The 25124-nt window shown below is 41.0% G+C and overlaps 3 protein-coding genes across 3 annotated transcripts; 2 read left to right on the plus strand and 1 right to left on the minus strand.

The window, feature by feature from the left end:
* Positions 1 to 3861: 3861 nt before the first annotated feature.
* Positions 3862 to 5136, minus strand: LOC133733269 (uncharacterized). Its single transcript, XM_062160916.1, has one exon. It carries the CDS (start codon positions 5134 to 5136, stop codon positions 3862 to 3864), a length of 1275 nt encoding a protein of 424 aa, XP_062016900.1.
* Positions 5137 to 20088: 14952 nt separating this feature from the next.
* Positions 20089 to 22906, plus strand: LOC133726223 (pentatricopeptide repeat-containing protein At3g02330, mitochondrial). The gene has a single exon (XM_062153730.1). The coding sequence runs from the start codon at positions 20152 to 20154 to the stop codon at positions 22807 to 22809; it is 2658 nt and encodes an 885-aa protein (XP_062009714.1). The 5' UTR covers positions 20089 to 20151; the 3' UTR covers positions 22810 to 22906.
* A 416-nt stretch (positions 22907 to 23322) lies between these two features.
* Positions 23323 to 24558, plus strand: LOC133733287 (putative FBD-associated F-box protein At5g22720). Its single transcript, XM_062160934.1, has one exon. It carries the CDS (start codon positions 23323 to 23325, stop codon positions 24556 to 24558), a length of 1236 nt encoding a protein of 411 aa, XP_062016918.1.
* The last annotated feature ends 566 nt before the right edge of the window (positions 24559 to 25124 follow it).

A 25124-nucleotide genomic window follows, 5' to 3' on the forward strand; every position in this document is an offset into this window, starting at 1 on the left:
TAGCCCGGACGCGCCTTCACTTTATATAGTTTCTTCTTTTGGGGCCAAATTATGAAAGTGTCCAAATTTTGGGGCGCTTTTTCAACCTTCTCATTATCCTAAAAATAAAAAATTAAAAAAAGTTTATCCAAAACTAAACAAACGTAGTGATGGGGTTTGCCCAATCAAAACACAGAAAATTTTAAATGTGTTCCGGAGCTATTCTTATTTTATTAAAGTGAATACCAAAAATACCTCTTTTTATGTGTACTGATTGATCAGTCTTACCAGACACGTGGTACGGCTGTCCTACATAAGAATCTTATCATTTCGGATCAAGGATGAACAATGAGGAAATAATTACACTTTGAATTCTGGAGATTAATCTAAGATTACTCACGACTCAATAAAATGAATGCAAACAAAACTTTTAAAGTTAAGTTAGGAGTAAACATATTTTCATTGTACTACATGATCCCTACGTGAATTTTGGTTTTGCTTTTGAGAAATACATTAATCACCTTCGAAATATACACCTAAAGAAAGTTGAAATTTGAGAAGTACTGGCCTGTAATTTGATGTAGTGTTGGGATGTGCTTAGATCTCTAGTCGTATATTGCAATCGAAGGATTGAAGACGCGGAATAGCATGAATTCGAATCGTTTTCTAATGTACTGCTCACACACATGCGAATTAACATTACTAAAATTCAAGCACAATAAATCCAAGCAAAGGTGTTGTTAAGAACAATATCTACAAGCAATCACAGGTTGAGGTTCGGACAAAAAAAAAGAACCACAATACACAAAAACGTAAGGAATAGGCACCTTGTAATTAAAAGCAGACAAAATACGATCCACAATACACAATCTGGCTCAGTGACCAACCAGTTTGATTGAACTAAACCCCATATTACATGCAGATTTTGACTAAGCATTGGGGTTGAACCACACAGTATTTCCTTCAAAGAGTTCGGTAGGACATTGATCCTCGGGAAAAGTCAGAGGTATAACCCTCTTATTTGTCAGAGAAAAGACCCCAAAATCTCCCCCAGGTAATATGACACCAGGCCAATTAGAAGCAAAACAGATGCAGTTTCTTTCGAGTAGTGTCTTATCATGGGAACCACTAACGCCATTGCCGGAATAGATGAGTTGGTTGCTGAACTTGCCTAGGAACAACATCCGGTCACCAAGGTCAGAAATCTCTACCCAGCTAGAACTATTAGCAATACAGTTCTCCAGCTTGAGAACCCGAAATCCTTCAGTACAGTACGTAATGGGCAACGATTGCAACAAGGTAACGTCCCGAAAAATCATAAACAACTCCTTTGATGTAACATCTTTTACTAGGTAAGGGCCATCTTCAAAAAGCTTCATGTACCTGTCTTTATCTAGTCCCCAGTGATGATAAAGCCAATTAACTGATGTAACATCTCTTACTAGGTAAGGGCTATCTTTAAAAATCTGCTTGTACCGGTCTTTTGTACAAAGGGCTTGTACCAGTCTACATCTAGTCCATAGTGATCAGAAAGCCAATTAACTGGCTTATCGTAACCAAGTGCCGTAACTGGCTTATCGTACTGAAGCGTAACCGTTTCTACAAGCTTATAGCTAAGGCAACGGCCATCCTTAATGTCTTTGATGTGAAACACCATAAGCAAGTTCTTCGTTGCAGCATACAATTTCCGATCAATTATTTCTATGTCGCAGAATAATAACTTGTGATCCTCCACCTCTGCAACCTTAATAATGGTCCATGATTTATGAGTGAGCCTACAAAGAGACAAATCGTGACGTACTTCAATGCAATCCACTACAGGGCCGGCCACAATGCCTGCCACAAGACAGCGCTGCTGCCCCATTGGGGCCGAAGAGGCTACTACTTTGTGGAAGAAATCGTGTCTATGGTTTTCGGGAGACTCAATTGTGGATTGTGATGGGAGAGCGACTCGGGCATTGGATAGTGGATCCATGAAGAAGGTTACAATGGGAGAGCTTTTAATGCTCTCCGTCATGATCAACTACCCCTCTACCGACCCAACACAGTTCAGCTCATAATGTAACGTTTTGGGGTTTGAGTCGAAAGTTCTGGGAACAGCTCGACCACTGCGAAAGAATTGGTTTTGGATGTAGAAGGGATGATGAGCATAGAGGAGAAGCCATGGAAGGTGATGAGGAGGAGGTAGAGGAGTCGACTCTGTGGTTTCATGACTGGGGACTTGCTTCTGGTCCAAGCTCGTGTCCAAGCTGCTAGTGCTGTCATCTTCCAATTTCGCCATTGTTGACCTTTTAGGTGGTTTAACAGAGTTTGTGTGCGTCTAAGGTTATATAGGGTTTGCAACCGTAGTCCTGACCTCTTTTTATAAGCGTTGGCTCGAGTCCTTTTCGAATTTGGAAATCTTAGTGGAATGAAGATCTTGTTTATATTATAGTATAAGCCTTTATTTTGTTGAAGAAGTAATATAGGTTCGAAATATTGTCTCTTTATTCTCCACAAATATCACTTGGGAGTTAATTACTTGGTGTAAATACACCAAGCAACCAATAAAATGACGATCTTCATGATCTTAAACTCTTTTATGTGTAGCATGCCTAGGTGTATATAATATTGACATTGAATCAAGTCTGTCGGGTTTATGGTAAGGAATCATAATTAGGGATGTATCCTATTTGAATGGAGAGATTTGCAATAGTATCGGGGGTTTCCTTTTATAATTTGAAAACTGAAATTTACTGTTTTAATAAGACAACGTCAGTGAGTTATAACCTATTGATTTCTTGAGAAATTCAACACCGTAAAGGGTAAAGAGAATATTTTTTTTTTTTCAATGAAGATTATTACGATTAAAAGAAAAGAAAGGAACAAAGGGAGGAGGGGACATAAAACCAAACCTCCTCCAAAGAAAACAGCCTAAAGCCAAAAACTCCTCCAAAGAAAACCAAAGGAAGAGAAAACAAATGCTAAGTACAAGAAAAAGCGTAACTAACGAACACGAAAATTAGGCAACCCCAAGGAGTCTTTCCGACAATGAGAACGAATAAGATCTGGGGGTATGTCCCACCAGGTTAAACCCGTAGAAGAAAGACCCATGTTAGCAAGAGCATCTGCAGCTTGGTTTCCCTCACGATAGATGTGTGAACAGCGAAATTGCATCTGAGAGATACGATGCAAACAATTATGCCACTCAATTCTTAGCTGCCAAGGTACCAAGTGAGGAGAATGAAGGTATGAGAGAATATCAACTAATATAAAATCAAGACACAATACTCATCTCATAATAGCCAAAACCAAGGCATGTAGATAGAACATATATATTCGGTTCAAGCTAAACTCAGCTCAAGTAACAATCAAACATGACAATTACATACATCTACCTCACAATTGGTTAATCAGACTCTTCTCTTTCCCTTTAAAACCTCTTGACCAAAAAACAAAACCCCTAATTTTCACATTCTATACTCTCTCTCGCCACAACGAAACAACACCCACCAAAAATTTCAAAACATTCTCCTAAATTTTCCAGCAACACTCCCATGGTAGAGCTCAGAATCCGGGAAAAGAAGCCCGCACCCGCATGACCCTTTCTGGGTTTGAGCCCACCATCTTTGTTATATTGCATCATTCAAATGTATGTAAAATGTTGGGTTTTAGGTTATAGCTAAAATGTTCGATAAAATGTTTCAACTGGACAGGACTTTGTTACATGATAATGGATTAATTCAAGAAGAATTGACAAAATAATCTGCGACAAACTAAATAAAGCTAACTTATCAGCTATATAATTTCTTCAAAAAAAAAAAAAAAAACTTATCAGCTATATAATAATCACCCAAACTAAAGTTCCATATATTGGTGATACTAACAACTATTTTAATCAAGTTACCATGGATTTGGTGTGAACCAAACACTTTCTCTTACAAAGTCAACTGAATGATTCCTACGAAAAGTCAAACATTTGATGTTCCTATTGGGCAAGGAAAACACCCCAAATTCATTTCGGAAAGCAAAGTATATACTATCTCTTTCTAGTGTCTCATTGTGTAAAGAACGTCTAAAGCCACCACTGGAAGCGATAAATTTGCTGCTGCACCTGCTCAAGAACAATATCTGGTCACCAAGGTCGAAAACCTCTACCCACGGATAACCATTAGTATTACAATCCAGCTTAAGCACTCTAAATCCTTCAGTTCCAGTACTGTAAGGTATTGGTCGGAGTGCATTGTAAACACTGACCACCTCAGTAAGAATCACAAACACTTCCTCTGAAGCAGAACCTTTTGCTAGGTACAGGTCAGTGTAGAGAGTCCAATAAGTAACTCCTCCCACTATCCGAACATTATCCACCAAATTACTTGGCCTAAAACAAAACCTTTCAGCTTTATAGGTGAGAGGGCCGCCATCATGAACTTCTTGGATGCTAAAGCTAAACACCATTAGAATTAACTCGGATCCTGTCTTTGTTGCAGCATATAATTTGTCATCGACTATCTCTATATCATCGCAATAGCTGGTCTCAATGAGGGTCCAAGACTTGTCAATGTGCCTACACAAATACAATTTCTTATCTAAACAAAGGCTAACCACAATACAGTGCTGCATTGTTGGTATTGAGGATGCCACCACTTTCCTGAAGAAATTAGGAAGATTGTTCTCGTAGTGTGAAATTGTGGACTGTGAAGGGAGCATGACTCTAGCACCTGATAATGGATTCAAGAAGAAATTGACACAATTGCAATCGCTACTTAGACTATCTTCAGGTACCTTTGCCATGATCAACCACCCATCAATTGACCCAACACAATGAACGCGCCCGTCATATAACCTAGATGACTTTGATTTATGAGTTTCTTGTTTACTGAGACTAGCTAGAGAGCAGCCATCTCTAATGTAGAAGGGACGAAGAGAGTTGAGCAAAAGCCATGGCTGAGGAACCGGAGGGCAAAGCTTTACCACGATTGCCCTATCAACAGCAGCTCGCCAAGAACGAGATACCTCACGACACCTGAGGTAATCTATTATGCACAGCCGCTGTAGAATCAATTGCATGATTTCTTCTGGGAGATCCTTCGAGTAATTTTTATTCTTCTTGAACAAATTTCGAAACATCTTTCTAATGAAAACCATTCTGAGCTTGCGGCCAATGGAGTTAGCCATGATGACAACAAAATTAACACTGTAGTATGTAAGGTCAGCAGAAAAGTTTGATTGCGTCTGCAATAGTATGCATATACATGAAATTAGAACAATAGAGAGCTTTATTTTTCTTGGGTTTTTGCATGTGTGTATCGTTTGACCTTTATATAGGACTTGGATAGAGGTGAGTTTGGGAAAGGTCGTCAAGTGGATCTTCCTGAATCGATCGGTAAAAAGTATTTGTAGGACTATCTTTTGTAACTCCTATTTAAAAAAAAAATATATTAATGAAATACAGAATAAAGACTATCCTATTGCTCCATGGATTACTTGCAAGGTTAGGAATATATCAAGAAATAAGGTTGTGAAATAAGAAAAGAACTAACAATATAACAAATAACCTTATTCCCTTTCCATGCATGGTACTTCACATGCACAGCTCTGCCAGCAAAAGCCCCAAAGCCACACAAAGGCAACAAAACAAAATTTCTAGACAACCCAATTTCTCGTTTGTTTTTCATTAATCACTTTTGAGTTTCGATTTTCATTTTCTCTAATTTTCTATATGAGTATATTGCTTCTTCTCAATGCAATTGGAGCAGCTGCAGCTTATAAACATTTCAAATTTTCCTCTCTGTTTCTTAAAAAAAGGGATGAAACTTTAATAATAAGAAACAGAAACAAAGCACGATAAATATTTGGGACTTCCAATCGAGATCGATCAGTTATTCTAAAACAGAGGCATTCAACTTTTTGAATGAACGTATTAAGAAGAGAACTAGAGGTTGGAGAGAGAAGACTTTGAGCGCTGCTGGTAAAGAGATTCTTATCAAGGCGGTAGCTCAGTCCATTCCAACTTATGTAATGAGCTGCTTTGAAGTCCCTATTCACCTATGTAATGAGATGCACAGTCTTATGGCTAAGTTCTGGTGGGGTTCAACAGAAGAAGACAAGAAGATTCACTGGCTTGCGTGGGAGAAATTGTGCTTGCCGAAAGCAGAGGGGGGCCTGGGTTTCAGAAATTAACATGCATCAGTTCAACCTTGCCTTTCTTGCCAAGCAAGGTTGGAGGTTAATACAAAACCCACAGTCTTTGGTGGCGAGGCTCTTCAAAGCTAAATATTACCCGGATTCGGATTTTATGCATGCTTCTATCCGGGGTGATGTTTCGCTTGCATGGCGCAGCATTATGAAGGGCCAGGATGTTTTACGTAGAGGTTTGAGGTTCAAGGTTGGCAGAGGCAGCTCTATTAAAATCTGGGAAGACCCTTGGATGCCATTACCATATAGTTTCAAGCCGTTTTCCCCTCCAATGGAAGGGTATGAAGACTTACTTGTGGCTGACTTGATCGATGCTGAACAGGGGGAGTGGGTTCAACCTCTTGTGGATGAGCTTTTTACTACTTCTGACTTCTGAGGCAGATATTATTTTGGGTATTCCTCTTAGTTTACGGGGTGCGGAGGACAAGTGGGTGTGGTATTTTGATCGTTTAGGGAGGTATACTGTGAAAAGTGGTTATCCCACTCTTCGGTTGACGGAAAACGTGACTAGCAGGGCTTCAACATCTAGCTCGACTAGTGCGGGTCGATCTCTTTGGCAGCGCCTCTGGAAAGCACAGGTCCCCCCCAAGGTTAGATCTTTTCTTTAGAAACTTCTTAGAGGTATTCTGCCCACTCGTGCGAGGTTAGTACAAAAATGCTCCCTGCCTATTATTAATTGTCCTCTATGTAACCTTGAAGACTTGAAGTGGAGGACGACATGCACTTGTTGAAAAATTGTAAGTTGGTCAACGAATTTTGGTTCTTTGGGCCACTGAACTTGAAGCCAAAGAATCAACCATCTACAAATTTTCTTGATTGGTTTATTAGTGTCTGCAATGCTCTACCTAGTGCCAAACAGGAGCTATTTTTCATGTTTCTTTGGGCTATTTGGACTGAGAGAATATTTTGGAGGAGTACTTCTTTCCATCCAATTAATACTGCATGCATGCTGGGCATCAAAGCTATTGGATGATTACAAGAAGGTGCATACTTCTAAGCCCAACGGGAAGAAGAAAAGGCCTCAGACTAAGTGGAAACACCCACCTAGTGGCAGACTCAAACTCAATACGGATGGAGCTTTCCACTTACATACTGGTCAGGGTGGTATAGGGGCTATCATTAGAGATGAGAATTGTATGTGTCTAGCAGCTATTGCACGTCCCTTTCACCATGCCGGATCAGCGCTGCAAATGGAACTTGAAGCTATGAGAGCTGGGCTACTTTTGATTATCCACCAAGGTTTGAATAATGTTGATATTGAGACTGATTGTGCAACGCTGGTTACGGCACGCTCTCTTGAGTGGGATGGAAGACTATTCAGAGGTAGGTTGTATAGTGGAAGATTGTAAATCTTATTTGAGAGCTATTTCTTCCATTCAGGTACAATCTATTTATCATGAAGCAAATGGTGTTGCCCATAGATTAGCACATCTTGCTAGTTTATCTTATTTAGATGATTATTGGCTAGATGAGACTCCTGTGATTATCCAGGATGTACTCTATGAGGATTCTTGTACTAGTACTCGAGGTGAAGGTTATATGTCCCCTCGACGTACAATCATCCTTCTCTTATTAATAATATTCAGGCGTGGGGCTGAGTCTCCCAGTCAGGCTGGGTTCCAAACCCCTTCAAAAAAAAAAAAAAAAAAAAAAAACAGAAACAAAGCTTGAAATTTCATTTCTGGAGTAGCAATGCCGGACAATCCAAACTTGGTTGCAGCATTGCTCCCCAGGATAAGTCTAGCCAAACCTGTTTCATTTTGCTGTACCTTCTTCACAAAGTTATGGCTAAAGGAACAATATATCTATCAAATTCATAATTAGTCCAGAATTTTTTTTTTTCTCAGAGAAAACCCCACATAATGAATGAACAAGCATGACAAGGAACCTAACATTATACACACTGCAAAATCACTGAGTTCTAATTGACCTGGATAAACATGCAAAAGAACTTAAACCAATCCAGTAGAAAACTTCAGCAAATTAAAGAGGAGCGAAATGGAGAACCTGCCAATATTGCGACGAGATAGACGGGCATGAGGAGCCTCTCTCACAGACCCCTCATCATCTCCATTTAGCTATGGGAGAGAGATTAGCTGAAGGCAGAGCAGAGGAGGGAGGAACGACAATGGATTCGTGGACGATAGTCATTTCCGCCGCAGGAGATCGGAGGTCCAGAGTTCTCCGTCAGAGATGCATTTAGGATTTAGTGGACCGGAAAGGTACTTTTGGAAGTTTTCCTCAGAATAATTACTCCTAATTACATGTCACAATAATCTGGTTATAAAATCTAAGATAGGGGGCTTTCTAAAGTAAATCCACAAGAATGAGCTGATATCGCCAGCTCTATCTGAGTAGTTTGGTTGTTCAGAGGCACGAACAAGTGAGTATGGCGTTATGTTTTTGGTACATATTTACTGCCGTTTAGAATGGTGCAATATCCTGATCAACAGTCAAGCCTACTGAGTTTCTTCTCCTTCTTTCTTTTCGTTTTGTTATTTTTTTTCTTCTCCGTCTTTCTTGTCCTTCACTTTCTTCTTCTTCATCAAGTACTGATCTCGATCTGTCATTGAAGTCGCGCGCAGGAGATTCGTGCTTCATCAAATTGTATTTATGAAAAGAAAAGGTAGAGGAATCAACTCTGCACGAAAGAAAAAGACCAAAAAGAAGAAAGATGACGAAAACCAGAACGCCAGCGGCACGGTCGTGGATACATACACATCCTAATTCCGTCTCCTGATGATCCTTATCCTCGTCGGTTCCGGTGATAGATCTCGACGAGGATAAGGATCATCAGGAATCAGGAGAAGGAAATTCTTACATCATCGCTTAAAGTTCACAAGCTTCGATCTTGAAAGGGTACTTGAAGCACCGTGAGAAAGATAAGTCCATAGACAAATTCAGGCTTCGAGTGGGGATTCCTGGAGGTACTGTTAACATTACTAAGTGGTTGGATTTTTCTGTGGAGAGAAACGTTAAAGAGCTAGACATAACAAAACTGCCCAAAATCCTAGTACTTGTCAAAAACCCTAACTATCCGAAAGTTGGAGCATGTGATCCTAGAGACTGACGGAATCGAAAGGTCGATTTAAGATCTATGTCCTTTAAATATGTGGAATTTAGGACTCGCTTGTCATTCTTGCCCTTACTCTCTGGTTGCCCTTCCGTTGAGTATTTGTAGTTGTTGTTTTGGTGCACTTGGCCCTCATCGTGGATTAAACTTTTCGAGTTCGAGCCTCAAATTAATCCGTAGTAGTGGACTGCCGCGGCAGCCAGATCATGTCCAAACTCCAAAGTTAAAGGTGTGAATCTCGAATATCTTTAATATTCATTGCCCTAGCCTACTCCTTCTATCCCTTTTATGAAGAATCTCCTTAAGATCTATTAGACATCTAGAGTTAGGTTATACAGGATTGAGAAGCTCTTGGTTTGAAGACTTGGATTCGAGATTTCCCACCTCGAAAGATTGATTTACCACCGATGGCAGCAACCCCCAGGTGGACGTATCAACATCTCTAGTGAGCATCGAAGTTTTTTAGTGATTATTTGAAGTCCGACTGCAGCTTGTCTACAAACTTTCTAAATTTATTGGGGGCTGTAATCATACTTGGGCTTCAGGTATTCCAGGATAGAGCGAGGCTTCTTCAACAAAGAGATTTTTCTTGAAGATTTTTTATTGCTCCAGAAAATGCCAAGTCTACAGGTTTCCCATGTAGAGCTATAAACACTAAAAACCCCAACCCCCTTCTAGCCTGTAATCTGATATTAGGCGCGCACATACACATCTTACATTAAACCTTGACCACTAAGTCTTTTGTTTTTCCTTGATAGTGATAGACTCTTTTCTTTGAAAAGATAAGAAACGAATGCTCTCCACCATTACCAAGTCTCAAGCATCTTAAGGTAGAGATAAGTACTACCACAACGGCAGTGACACATTCAGCCTTGATGGACTCCTGCGTTGGGTGGCACCGTCATCTCTCGAGTTTCTATCCGTAAAACAAAATTCTTCAGAGATTCTCATTGAAAGAAATGCTCTCGACAGTGATCGAGTCTCAAGAAGATGGGGGTATCGCTAGAAGGGTCAACTGACCCTTCTCAACTTTATACATGTCTGGTTTAGTAACTTTCATACTTTTTCAAGCTAAAGCGCGATTAGCTTTTCTCCATCAAAATGGACGTGAAGTTTTTTAGCAGTAGTCATAGTGATTCAGTAGCTGTGCCTTAGTAGCAGTCTTGAGGGAAATTTTGAATCTTACATAAATTGCAATTTGTACAAGGATATGTAGAGTCTCGTTTGCTGAAAGCTTTAATTAAAGGAGCAGTTTTTGATAGACTCTATTTGTTTGTGGCCAAAACAACCAGTGAGTCATAACCATTGATAGGCTCGATCTTATTGATATTTCAATCAAATGAGGTCCATTTAAACAGCGCTCAGAGGGTCGTTCATTACCCAATTCTATCTGAAGTGTTTCATATACTGCATGCTTTTTTTTTTTTTTTTTGATGAAACGGGATGAGGGGAAGAACCCTAGCACCCCAGAATTTATTAAAGAATAGAAAAAGAGTACAAGGGAGGGGACATATAAAGCCAAGAACTCCCTAAAAAAAATACCAACTATCGAAAACGAAATTTGGGAAGACCTAAACGGTCCTCATTACAAAGCGAAGCAATGAAAGGTGGAGCTATATTCCACCACACAAAACCAGTATTCGATGTACCATAGTTAGCCAATGCATCAGCAACATGATTCCCTTCACGAAATATATGAGATGAGCGAAAATGCATTTGAGAAATACGGAACAAACAGTTTTTCCATTCTACCCGCAGTTGCCAAGGCACTAAAGAAGGAGATTGAAGAAAATCAAGAATAATAGAAGAGTCAACTTCTAGCCAAACATGCTTCCAATCTCTAACCCAAGCTAGTTCAATAGCTTTGATCACCGCCATTACCTCTGCTGCAACTGAGCTAGGAATGTCCAAATTAGAGGCAAAAGCACCGAGAACAACACCTTTATAATCCCGGAAAATAGCACCATAACCACCACGACCCGATTCATGCTTCCAAGCTCCATCCGAATTAATCTTGATCCACCCCATAGAAGGAGGATGCCAATTAACTTCTATAATTCGTGGGACACGACGCAACCGACATGTCACCCCAAAACATTTCAGAATTCTGAGATCTTGAATCGAATTATTCATGCAGCCCGTAGCAATGCTGCTAGCAGCTTGGATATGCCCAAAGATTAATCTGCAAATCCCTACCACCGTGAAAGTTTTGTTATCATATTTGGTCTTGTTTCTAGCATGCCAAATGAACCATATAGTTGAAGTAAAAGCAGCCACCCATAATTCCTTCAATTGAGGGCTGCGACCATTAGACAACCCCATTTGAAGTATATCCAATAAAGAAGATGGGACAGCAGCAAGGTCAAACTTCTCAGCCATGCAACTCCATATATTCGTGGCAAAGGAACATTGTCTAAAAGTGTGAATTAAAGACTCAACCTCCACACAGAACACTGCATGCTTGCTCCCACACAGAACATTGCATGCTTGCTCCTGGACAGAACACTGATATAAAATCAGTCATTTTAATAACCCAATTCACGGTTTCTCTAAACTTTGTTTAAAAGGTCAAACAAATTAGGTTATGTTTAAGTAAAATAGATTCGAGAGAGAATTGTAGAGAGAGATGTGTATTATTATTGAGAATAGGAGCCCTATATATAGGGATTACAAAGTGCTAGTTCTAATGTTACAAGGAATACCAATCCGTGTAGGATTGGGAAATCTAGAACCTTCTCTCCTATTGCTACTCCTAGTTTGATAAGGCACACTAAATCGATATTCCTTCAACACTCCCCCTTGTGCCGCTTCAAACTTGGTGGTGACGCTTCATCCGTTGCCTCGTTAAAAACCTTGCCAGGTAACAAAAACCCTGTGGGATAAAAATAACCCTGGTCGAAGGACAAAAAGAGCACAACACGTCCTTCACTCTTCGAGATCGAACATGTAGACATCATAACTCCCTCTGATGTCGATATCTCCCTCTGATTGCTACAATCGTGGGAGTTCGGATAACTTTCTCAATCCGATGCTCTTCACATGTTTCTCGAAGGTGGATTTAGGTAACGACTTAGTGAATAAGTCCGCTACATTATCCTCTGATCAGATTTGATTCACTTCAATCTTTAGAAGTGATTGTTGTTGCTGATTATAAAAGAACTTAGGCGATATATGCTTGGTGTTGTCGCCCTTGATGAAACCTAACTTCATTTGTTCAATACAAGCTGCATTATCCTCATAAATGCATGTAGGTTCATCTGTGGTAGACTTCAAACCACAACTTCCTTGAATATGTCGAATCACAGACCTTAGCCATATACATTCTAGTACGGCTTAATGTAGAGCAATAATCTCTGCATGATTTGAGGAAGTAGCAACAAGGGTCTGCTTTGTAGACCTCCAAGATATCGCAGTGCTTCCCATGGTAAAGACATAACTCATTTGGGAGCGACCTTTGTAAGGGTCAGAGAGGTACCCTGCATCAGCAAAACCCATCAAAACATTGTTGTCGTTTTGATAGAGGGGAATAGGGTGAGGCCGGCCACCATGGGCGGCGGCGGCGCTGGCGGTGACAACATGGCCAACGGTCATGTTATGGACGGCGGCTCCATGCCTAATGGGGTCCGATCCCATTCTTTCGTCATTCCTCTTCTCTCTGTAGGGATAAAATAGGCCCATATCAATCGTACCTCTTAGGTATCGAAAGATTGTCTTTACACTAATCCAATGGCGGCGTGTTGGCGCAGAGCTATGTCGAGCTAACAAGTTCACTGCGAATGAGATATCCGGTCTTGTGCATTGAGCTAAGTACAATAATGCGCCTATTGCACTTAAATAGGGCACTTCGGCCTCCAATGGTTCTTCGTCCTCATCCTTTGGACGAAGCGGATCTTTTCCGGGCTCAAGACTACGACCAATCATGGGAGTACTCACAGGCTTTGCTTTATCTTTATTAAAGCGCCTTAGGATCTTTTGAGTATATGCAGACTGATGGATCAAAATCCCATCACTACGGTGCTCGAGTTCTAAACCGAGACAAAACCGTGTTTTCCCAAGATTTTTCATCTCAAATTCGGATTTCAAGTATTTAGCAGTTTCCTTCAACTCATCTAGAGTTCCAATTAGATTCATGTCATCGACATAAACTGCTACGATTGCAAATCCGGAACTTGTTCTCTTAATGAACACGCATGGGCATATTTCATTATTAATATATCTCTTCCCAATCAAGTAGTCACTTAGACGGTTATACCACATCCGTCCGGATTGTTTTAATCCATATAGTGAGCGTTTTAATCTTATTGAAAACGCGCTCCGTGGTTTAGAGCCACTTGATTTGGGTAATTGAAGTCCATCTGGAACCTTCATATATATCTCTGAATCTAGATCCCCATAGAGATATGCTGTAACCACATCCATAAGCTGCATGTCAAGTTTTTCGGAAACTACCAAACTGACAAGGTAGCGGAACGTTATAACGTCCATTACGGGAGAATATGTCTCCTCGTAGTCGATTCCAGGGCGTTGTGAGAAACCATGCGCCACAAGGCGGGCTTTATATCTTACCACCTCATTTTTCTCATTACGCTTTCTAACAAAGACCCATTTATGGCCAACAGGCTTTACACTTGGGGGTGTCTGCGTTACAGGCCCAAATACCTGTCTCTTTGTTAGTGAATCCAATTCAACCTGGATCGCATCTTTCCATTTAGGCCAATCTGCTCTTCGTTGACATTCTTCAATAGAGCGAGGTTCGATATCATCATATTTTATAATTCCTTTTGCAATATGATATGCAAATGCATCATCAATCGCCATAGAATTTCTATCCATCATCTCATGTACACTAGTGTAATTTATGGAGATCTCTCTATTCTCTGGAGTTGGTTCTGACATTGGAGTGTCCCCCAATGATGTCTCTTGGACATAACCATAATCCGGAATATTCTCATGAGATGGATTATTCACATCGATGATTAATGGATTATTTGGTGTCAAACTCGCTTTCTTTCTTGGGCGAGAATCCATCGAACCTATGGGCCTCCCGCGCTTCCTGGCAGGAGCCGTGGGCCTAGCCACAATGTCACCATCACTAGGGACGTTGGCGCCATGCTCATATCCTCTTGAGTTGGCGCCATGTTCTGAAGATCGAGAATTCTCCGCACTTCAGTTTCGGACTGTGCGGTTCGGGGATCAAGATGAGACAGAGTGGGGACAGACCATGACAATTCCTGTCGTTCCTGTTGAACATTGATGTTCTTATCTCCCCCTAACGACGGGAAGACTGTCTCATCGAAGTGACAATCCGCAAATCTAGCGGTAAAGAGATCGTCTGTCAAGGGTTCTATGTAGCGGATAATCGTTGGAGAATCATATCCAACATAAATGCCTAATCGTCTTTGAGGACCCATTTTGGTGCGCTGTGGTGGCGCAATTGGCACATAAACTGCACACCCAAATATGCGTAAGTGTGAGACATTAGGCTCATACCCAGTGACCATCTGGGACGCAGAAAATGGTTGAGTGGCAGTGGGCCTCAGACGAATAAGCACAGCTGCATGCAATATTGCATAGCCCCAAGCAGAAATAGGGAGATTGGTGCGCATTACCAATGCCCTAGCGACCATTTGTAGTCGTTTAATGACGGCTTCTGCGAGACCATTTTGGGTGTGAACATGAGGAACAAGATGTTCAACATCAATCCCAATGGACATGCAATAATCATCAAAAGTCTTTGATGTAAACTCTCCAGCATTGTCTAATCTTATAGACTTAATAGGATGACCAGGGTGGTGAGCCCTTAACTTAATTATTTGTGCTAGGAGTTTAGCAAATGCAGCGTTCCTTGTGGACAATAGCATGACATGTGACCAGCGTGTCGATGCATCAACCAACACCATAAAATATCGAAAATGGTCCGCATAGTGGTTGGATGGGTCCACAAATATCACCTTGGATTCTTTGCAAGAATGGTATATTTTCTTTGGTGTCCTTTGCATAGGATGGTCTCGATCCTAACTTTGCTAAAGAGCAGGCTTTGCAGAACGAATGATGGGCTTTAGAAACAACCAATGAGGATTTTGGTTGAGCCACAAAATCACAAGTGACTTTAGAAGTAAAAGTTGGAGACAAAGGAGCCTTGGTGGCGTCAATGCCACCCTGAGGCCGCAGGGGGAAGGCGGCGCCGGCCAAGGATGGCCGGATTTGGGGGTGAACGGCGCCGTGAGGCGCAGGGGCTCATTCGGTGTCCAAAAACCGAGTTTTACTTCTTTTCGTTCTGAAAAAGGGATGTCCGTGTGAAGTCTTTAATATACGGATCATCATGTCACGACCTGGGATCATGTCACGACCTGGGTGTCCCAAACGGTCGTGCCAAAGCCTATATGTGTCGGAATCCCATAAATCATCTCTCATGACATGGTTGGATTCAATGACTCGAATAGTGGTTGCGTACAACCCACTAGAGCGACACATAAGTTTCTCTAAGACTCGTTTATGTCCGTAGTCATTAGAGGTGATGCAAATGAACTATTGTCCATTCTCACATGAAAACCATTGGTACTTACATCCTTTAAATAATAAAGTTCGAAAAATATGTCCATGACATGAGATAAAATAAATCGATACTTTATTAATAATATCCAATGATTACATCAAAGTTTCTTGATCAAAATCTAATCCAATATAAAAATCAAACCGTAGACAAATCGTAGTCACTCAATCCGTTCGGTAATTTCAATTTAGTTGTGACCAGGTAAGGTAAGGCGAGATTTTGGTGGAGCGTTGCTCACTTTTAAAACCGTTCTCTCAGATCAAACCTTGCCTAGACATCACAATTACTCTTGAGTACGCCTAGAGGGAAAGAGTTAATACAATAAGTCATGTTATTGATTTAAGGCATAATTGCCATTACATAATTCTTGAAAAAATAAAAGACTATAAATAAAAATCTGCGGCATTTTGTCTTCATCGCCAGATTTAAAGTCTTTGTGAACTCGAAGTCTTGATCACCATGATGCGACTACCTCCGTAGGTACATTGCAAATTCAGGTCCATTGATCAGACGTTCCATATCAGAAATAGACACCATAAAGAGGATTCTCCCTTGATTGAGGCGCATTGGCGCAATGTGCATAGTCCCTAGGACTGGTGGCGTTGGAAAGTGATATCCATGGCCAACGTTGGCTCCATGGTTTCCAACCCTATGTCCCTCAAAATCACGCCTCCTACGGTCGTGTGATTGTCACCTTGAGCGATTACCTTCTTGAGCATTTCGATCGTATGGATCATGACGTCGATGGCGACTTTCTCTAGCCATAGGACGATGCTCTTGATAGCTATCTTGAAGCCTATCAAATCTTCTTTGCACAAGTTCATTGCCATGTCTTTCAGTAGTGGCCATAGCTTCAATAAGCTGTTGAAAACTTGTGATCCGTCTTGCATTTACATGAGTCCGGAATAAGTCAGAGGACCTCATAGCATAGACGGGGAAGGTATCGAGGGTTTTCTCAATCAATTAGTCTTCTGTGATTGTTTTTCCACAGAGACGCATCATTACTTTGATGCGGAGGGCTTCCGAATAAAATAGCATGACCGTGTCAAATTCAGAGAAGCGAAGATCTTTCCATTCTGCTTCTGTATTCGGAAGTATGGAGTCACGAACTGTTTGGACCCAAAATGAACATTTTGGCCTGACAAGGCGTGTCTTGGAGAAATTGAGCCAATGTCAGTGGCTCAAGCTATATATTGTCGACAAGTTCGAAATATATATTTAGAGGCTAAATAAAGCCTACTATGAAAGCATGGAAGCATGGAAACATGAAAAGTCAACTTTAGCACATTTTCCTACTTCGGCTAGGAGAAACCGAGCTAAACAAGGAAGGAGGGGCGGCAGACTAACCAAATGAAATCGAAATGTGCTGAAACTTTCCAGATCCATTCTAGACAGCCCAAGGATCATTTCTTATGAAGAGTGCAAGAGCTTTTTTTGAGTGGAAGGCCTTCAAACAATCAGCCCAATTTTCTACAGAAGCAAAACTGGAAAACTGGACCTGTAAGAGGTCCAGCAGCATTTTCGGCCCAACCACATGGAATAAAAATCTGAAAATTTGTCAGGATGATCTACACTCATAGTGGAACATTTCATATGAAGAAGTCGAAGGCATATAATGAAGTCTTGTTGGAGAAATAATTGAAGGAATAAAGGGGCAGAAACTGACCTAAAACCAGCTTAATATTCACATGTTCATGTTTCCTACCCACATGAAGAAAGCTAGATGCTTTTCTCTTTTTCCTTGGATATATTTTTCTTCTACAATCTCTTTAATAGATCATCACCACTTCCATGTTGCTGCACCTTCATGCTTTGCTTTCATTTCATCTTTTCTCTATCTTTTCCATATTTTACAAGTGAACTTAGATCTACTTTCATTATTTTTCTTCCACTCATCATTTCACTCATCTTTTTCTTCCCTATATAAACACATTCTCTTCTCATTCAAACACAAACACCCATTCACATTCAACAACAACATCTCTAAGATGATCTAAGTTCTCTCTAGAGCAAACCTCTCTAAGAGCAACTCCTCTCCTTCTCTTTCTCTTACCGGTGATCACACTCCTAGTCCTAGTCTTCTCAGAAGCCGACTTTCAGTGCCACCAAACCCTCTGTCAACGTGCTTCGGTCCTAGTCTCCTCGGGAGCCGACGGTAGTGCCGCGACCACAACGGTTACAGAACCAGCCAAGCAAGGGTAACGCCCTAGCAACCCAGCCAAGCTAAAGTCACGCTTTAGCAAGATCTCAATACTTCCCGGTGATTTCGCTCTGCTCAATCTGCAATATTGAGTATCGACTTGTGAACAAGAAGAAACTTCAGCAAAGTCCTCACCACGAGGCACAAAGAATCCCACGACGAGGTTGGTGCTCTCCTCGTCTACAATCGCTTATAGAAGTCAGGTCAAGGGACACCCCCGACGACCGCACCCGAACGGTGCTGGCATGCCCGCGCAGAAAAGAGACTGTTGACCAGCTGCAGCAAAATTGGAGCCAAACACGAACATTGCCATATCATTCGCGAAGCGCATGCCAAAGCTTTATGGCGCTATCCTCATTTATGAACTCAAACTGTAGGTCACTATCCATGTGACGTTTCATGAAGGCAAGTGCCTTGGAATTATCTTTCTCAGTTTGAGGGTCTGGAGCTGTTTCTATAGGACAAAGCTCTTGGATAGTATGCAATAAATCACGGGCAATAAGGTGGATCTCGACATCAGTGACCCAAAATAAGTACCTTTTGCCTGCATAATCCAATGGAACAAAATCGAGTTTGTTCATGTTTGACATCCTAAAAGATGAAACAAGAACAAGTTAGTTTCAGAGTCAATGCTTCCACGAAAACTAATATAAATAAGATTTCCGAGCTATGCTACCAAGAAATCGATTTCCAAGAATAATTGGATTAGACCGAAACAATGATGTTTGAATGGTCAAAATAGATGCTCACCAACGCTCTTAGTCCGTAGCATACGAACGCTCTTAGTTCGTTAAATCGATGCTTACGGACGCTTTTAGTCCGAAGTCTTACGAACGCTCTTAGTTCGTTAATTGCGTGAATCCCCACGATTCCGCTTTTTAAGAATCGAACCCACGTTATAAGAAAGGTGGGATGTAGAAGAAGGGAGGTTTTCAAGTCCCCGAGAAAAGAAGAAATATTTGAATTATAGGAACTTTAAAACTTACTCTTAAATACTTACTTGTATTTGGATCACGCGCGTGTCGATGCAGGCGTGATGGAGCGAAGCAATTCGAGTAGAGGTTTGCAGCGGTGCGGGGCAGCAGGGGCTGCAGTGGCAGCAGTAGTGGTGCAGGGCTGCAGGCGCGCGGGCGCGTAGGCTGGCAGCGATGGGCAGCAGCGGTGCGGGGAAAAGCTCGGCCTAGAGGGCTGCAGGAGCAGGCGGGCTAGCAAGGGGCTAGGTGCTGCGGCAGTTTTGAGGAGAAGAATTTCTTTTCAGGTTTTTGGGTTTTTAGCTTTTGTGGTTTAGGGCTCGTGCTGATAACGTGTTTAAGTAAAATAGATTCGAGAGAGAATTGTAGAGAGAAATGTGTATTATTATTGAGAATAGGAGCCCTATATATAGGGATTACAAAGTGCTAGTTCTAATGTTACAAGGAATACCAATCCGTGTAGGATTGGGAAATCTAGAACCTTCTCTCCTATTGCTACTCCTAGTTTGATAAGGCACACTAAATCGATATTCCTTCAACAGGTTAAGAGTTACCGCCCCAAACTTATCCAAAATTTGGAGGCAAAGATTGTATTTTGTGCCGTCTCCAGGACAATTGTACAGATGTGATTCGATGAAGTTCGATCCCTTACATTTCCTTGCTAGAATCTGATCGACTACTTAAAAATTCCACTTAGCTCTCGTCTTTTTATCTTGCTCTATTTTCCTCTACATTCTTGATAGTTTGATACATTGTAACATTAATAATTACTCAATTTGTTTCCAACATCTTGCTCTGTATGCAGAATAGTAAAACATTAGACAACGAAAAACAGTTCAATGAAATCAAATTTGAACAATAGACCTTGTCATTCAAAAACTATGCTCCACCGTTTTCTGATCTCACATTTGTAACATCCAAAATTGAAGTACTCGATCCATCAATTCTTGTAACATTGATAATGAAGTTTATGCATTCTACTAAAACCCTAAACAGAATGGGTTCAAAGTTAGGCATCACTCGATATATTATTCTCATTTTTCTTGAAAAAAAAAAAAAAAAAAAAATCTAAGATAGTTGCAACTTGAACAGCTCTTAATCTCTTATTATGATAAAAAATTAAAGAAACAAAAAGAAAAAAGAAAAAGGAGGGTGGATGTGTATGAATTTACCCGCCAAAGAATGAGAGGCACAGTGAATGGCTACTCCTCACCATCATCTCCTTCACACTTGCTTAACCAGACTCTTCTCCTTCCCTCTAAAACCTCTCTACCCAAAACCCCAACCCCTACTTTTCACATTCTCTACTCTCACTCGCCCCAACCAAACAACACCCACCACAAATTTCAAAACTTTCTCCCAAATTTTCCAGCAATGCTCCCATGCCAGAGCTCTGAACCCGGGAAAACAGGCCCACGCCCGCATGCTCGTTTCCGGGTTCGAGCCCACCGTCTTCGTCACGAACTGTCTCATCCAAATGTATGTGAAATGCTGGGTCTTGGGTTATGCAGCCAAGGTGTTCGATGAAATGCCTCAACGGGACACGGTGTCGTGGAACACCATGATTTTCGGGCATGCCGAGAGTGGCCAAATGGGGTCTGCGCAGGCTTGTTTTGATACCATGCCGGAGAGAGATGTGGTTTCTTGGAATTCGTTGATTTCGGGGTACTTGCAGAATGGGGAGTGTTTCAAGTCCATTGATGTTTATCTGAAGATGGGGAGTGCAGGGGTGGGATGTGACCGTACTACATCTGCTGTTGTTCTGAAAGCGTGTGCGGTGATGGAAGAGATTGAATTGGGGACTCAAATTCACTGTGTTGCGGTCAAAATGGCTTTCCACATTGATGTGTTCACGGGTAGTGCTTTGGCCGACATGTATGGCAAGTGTAAAAGATTGGATTGTTCGCTACAGGTTTTTCATGAATTGCCTGAAAAGAATTCAGTCTCGTGGAGCGCTGTAATTGCAGGTTCGGTTCAGAATGATAGGTTTGCTATGGGTATAGAACTATTTAATGAGATGCAGAAAGCAGGCATTGGGGTGAGCCAATCTACCTATGCTAGCGTTTTCAGGTCTTGTGCAGGATTATCCGCGTACACCTTAGGCACTCAGTTACATGGACATGCTATAAAAACACAATTTCATTCTGATGTCGTAGTTGGTACTGCCACATTGGACATGTATGCAAAATGTGACAATGTAGCTGATGCGAGAAAGATATTTAACTCGATGCCAAACCGAAGTTTGCAGTCATATAATGCAATGATAGTTGGCTATGCTCGAAATGGGCAAGGTTTTGAAGCTCTGCAGCTATTTATGCTTCTGCGGAAGTCTGGCATTTGTTTTGATGAAATAACGTTGTCTGGCGCACTTAGTGCTTGTGCAATGATCAAAGGACACTTGGAGGGCCTTCAACTACAAGGATTAGTTGTTAAGAGTAGCTTCAGATCCAATGTATGTGTAACAAATGCCATTCTCGACATGTACGGTAAATGTGGAGATGTGTTGGGAGCTTCTTATGTGTTTGATGAGATGGTAAGAAGAGATGCTGTGTCTTGGAATGCAATCATTGCAGCTCATGGACAGAACGAAAATAAAGAGGAAACACTTTCTTGTTTTGTTTCCATGCTCCGCTCAAGGATGGAACCTGACGAGTTCACCTATGGTAGTGTTTTGAGAGCTTGTGCAGGTCAGCATTCTTTAAACCATGGTATGGAAATCCATAGCAGAATAATTAAATCTGGAATGTCCATGAACTTGTTTATTGGAGGTGCCCTTGTTGATATGTACTCCAAGTGTGGAATGATGGAAGAGGCTGAAAAAATACATCTCAGAACAGAACACACGATGGTCTCATGGAATGCAATCATATCTGGTTTCTCACTGCTGAAGCAAAATGAGGATGCACAGACAATTTTTTCTCAGATGTTGGAGATGGGAGCAAAGCCTGATAATTTCACATATGCAACGGTGCTTGATACCTGTGCTAATTTGGCTACTGTTGGACTTGGGAAGCAGATCCATGCTCAAATTATCAAGCATGAATTGCAATCGGATGTATATGTGACCAGCACTCTTGTTGATATGTACGCCAAGTGTGGTAACATGCAAGACTCTCATCTAATGTTCAAGAGAGCACCTAAGCGGGATGCTGTTACATGGAATGCCATGATTTCTGGCTATGCGAACTATGGTCTCGGAGAAGATGCCCTTAGAATTTTTGACAATATGCAGCTTGAGAATGTGGAGCCAAACCATGTAACTTTTGTTTCTGTCCTCCGAGCCTGTGGACATATTGGAAATGCTGAAAAAGGTTTATACTACTTCCACACAATGCTTTCTGACTATGGGTTGAAACCTCAATTGGAGCATTACTCGTGTATGGTGGATATTATAGGGAGGTCAGGCCAAGTAGATCAAGCACTGATGCTTATTCAAGATATGCCTTTTGAACCTGATGATGTAATATGGAGAACTCTGCTCAGCATTTGCAAGCTTCATGGGAATGTACAAGTGGCTGAAATAGCAGCCAACTCTATTTGGCAATTGGATCCGCAAGACTCGTCCACCTATGTTCTGTTGTCAAATATATATGCTGAAGCTGGAATGTGGGGTGAGGTCTTGGAGATGAGGAAAACAATGAGGTATAATAGGATGAAGAAGGAGCCGGGTTGCAGCTGGATTGAGGTAAAAGATGAAGTACATGCATTTTTTGTTGGGGACAAGGCTCATCCAAGAAGTAAGGAGGTATATGAGAGACTTGATTTGTTAGTTGTTGAGATGATGAGGATTGGGTATAGGCCAGAAATTGAATTTGTGCTTGATGAGGAGATGGAAGAGCAGGAGCACCTAGAGTAGGCATGTATTGATTGGAACTTTATACATGTGTACGTTTACCTGTTTATAATGAATATGTGATTTTATAGACATTTGAGTTTTAGAACTCAAGGAAAACAAGTGCAATTTCACAAGAATCATCCACTCAATTCCTTTTTGTGAAATGTGTTCTACGATTGCTTCATCAATCATGAAAAATATATGCAACATAAAAATATAATATAATATATATATGCGAAATTACCAATAAGTATGCAAATTTAGCTAACTTTAAATATTATATGTTAATAAAAACAGTCGACTCATTGACAATCATCTATCGTGAGTTCGTGACAGGCTTAATACGATCCAACCCATTAACCGTCTAACCTTTTTTTTTCTAATCATCTTTCATTAGGAAAATTAAGGTATAAAAAGATATATAAGATAGGGTTAGGGTTACAGAAGTCCAATCCTGATCAACGATCAAGCCTAGTGAGTTTCTTCTGCTTCTTTCTTTCTGTTAACAGATTCGTGCTTCATCAAATTGTACCTATGAAAAGAAAAGGTACAGGAATCAACACTGCACGGAGAAAGAAAAAGAGCAAAAAGAAGGAAGATGACGAAAACGAGAACACCAGCGGCATGGTCGTGGACACATACAGATCCCAATTACCTGACCTTGTTGTCGAACGAATCCTCTCTCTAATTTCCACCAGACTCGCTGCCCGGGCTAGCATTCTTTCCAAGCAATGGGCAAGATTATGGCTTTCAGTTCCGGTGATTGATCTGGATGAGGATGGGGCGACGCCACGCGAAGATCAACGCTCAAAGTTCATGAACTTCATGAGAAGGTACTTGAAGCTCCGTGACAAAGATACGTGCATAGACAAACTCAGGCTTCGAATGAGAAATCTTGGAGGTACTGTTACCATTACTAAGTGGTTGACTTTTGCTGTGGAGAGAAACGTTAAAGAGCTAGACATCTGCTTAGTAAGAACAAAATCTGGTCAGAGATACAAACCCTTGTACTTGTCAAAAACTCTACTTCTCAAGAGCACAAAATCATTAACCGTCCTAAAGTTGGAGAATGTGATCGTAGACCTAGAGTCGACTGACGGAATTGACCTGCCGTCTTTAAAAACTATGACCCTTAAATTCGTGGAATTTAGGACTCGCTTGCCATTCTTGCGCTTACTCTCCCGGTGCCCTCTCCTTGAGTATTTGTTGTTGAATGGGTGCACTTGGCCCTCATCACAGCTTAAACTTTCGAGTTCGAGTCTCAAATCCTTACAACTAGCACCGGACAGCTCCCAGATAATTTCTAAAGTTAAAGCTGTGAATCTCGAATCTTTTATAATTCATTGCTTTCATGATATCCTCCCTTTTATTAAGAATATATCCTCTAGATCTTGCCAGAAAATTAGACATCTAGAGTTTGGTTATAGTACAGAAATGAGAAGCTCTTGGTTTGAAGACTTGGATTTAAGATTTCCCCACCTTGAAAGATTGATTTTACGCCGATGCCAGGAACCCCTTGGGGAACGTATCAAGATCTCTAGTGAGCATCTAAAATATTTTCTACTTTTTAGTGATTCTTTGATGTCGGGCTTATTGTGCATGTCTACAAATTTTCCAAATTTATCGGAGGCTGTAATCATACTTGGGTCTAACGTGCCCCGTCACATCAGCATGGATCCCATCAGAAGGATGCTTCAACTAAGAGATTTTCTTGGACAGTTTGATTGCTCAAGAAAAGTAAGTCTACATGTTTCCGACGCTGAGGTATAAACATCGAAACACCCCCGTCTTTCTAGGCTATAATCTGTTGTAATTAACATATCGCGCGCGCGCGCATCTTACATTAGACTAATTCTGTTTTTGTTTTCTTGATGATGATAGACTCTTATCTTTGAAGAAGATATAAGGAAGACACCTTCACCATTACCAAATATCAAGCATCTCAAGGTAGAGTTAAGCACTGATACAACAGCAGTAACACATACTAAATTGATACACTCCTTGCTTTGGATGGCGCCCTCATCTATCAAGTTTCTATCAGTAAAACAAAATTCAGGGCTTCTCTTTGAATTTAAACAGAAAGATTGTCCTTAACCCATTATGAGTACAATCTTCCTCAATAGCACCCCTTTTTGAATGTAATTTTTGTTGTCAAGGCGGAAGCATATATCAATGCCGCTCTCTAGTTTTGTGAAAGTTAGTAGAATTTCAATCCTAACGGCAATCCCCGCACTTTTTTTTGTTTCTTTCTTTTTTATTTCACATTTATGATCAATGGGGAAATTTCCGTTTCTTTGACTATACTAGTACTGATTCGATTGAGGTAGATAGACATA

The sequence above is a fragment of the Rosa rugosa genome, chromosome 1, assembly GCF_958449725.1.
Source record: "Rosa rugosa chromosome 1, drRosRugo1.1, whole genome shotgun sequence".
NCBI classification, from domain to species: Eukaryota; Viridiplantae; Streptophyta; class Magnoliopsida; order Rosales; family Rosaceae; genus Rosa; species Rosa rugosa.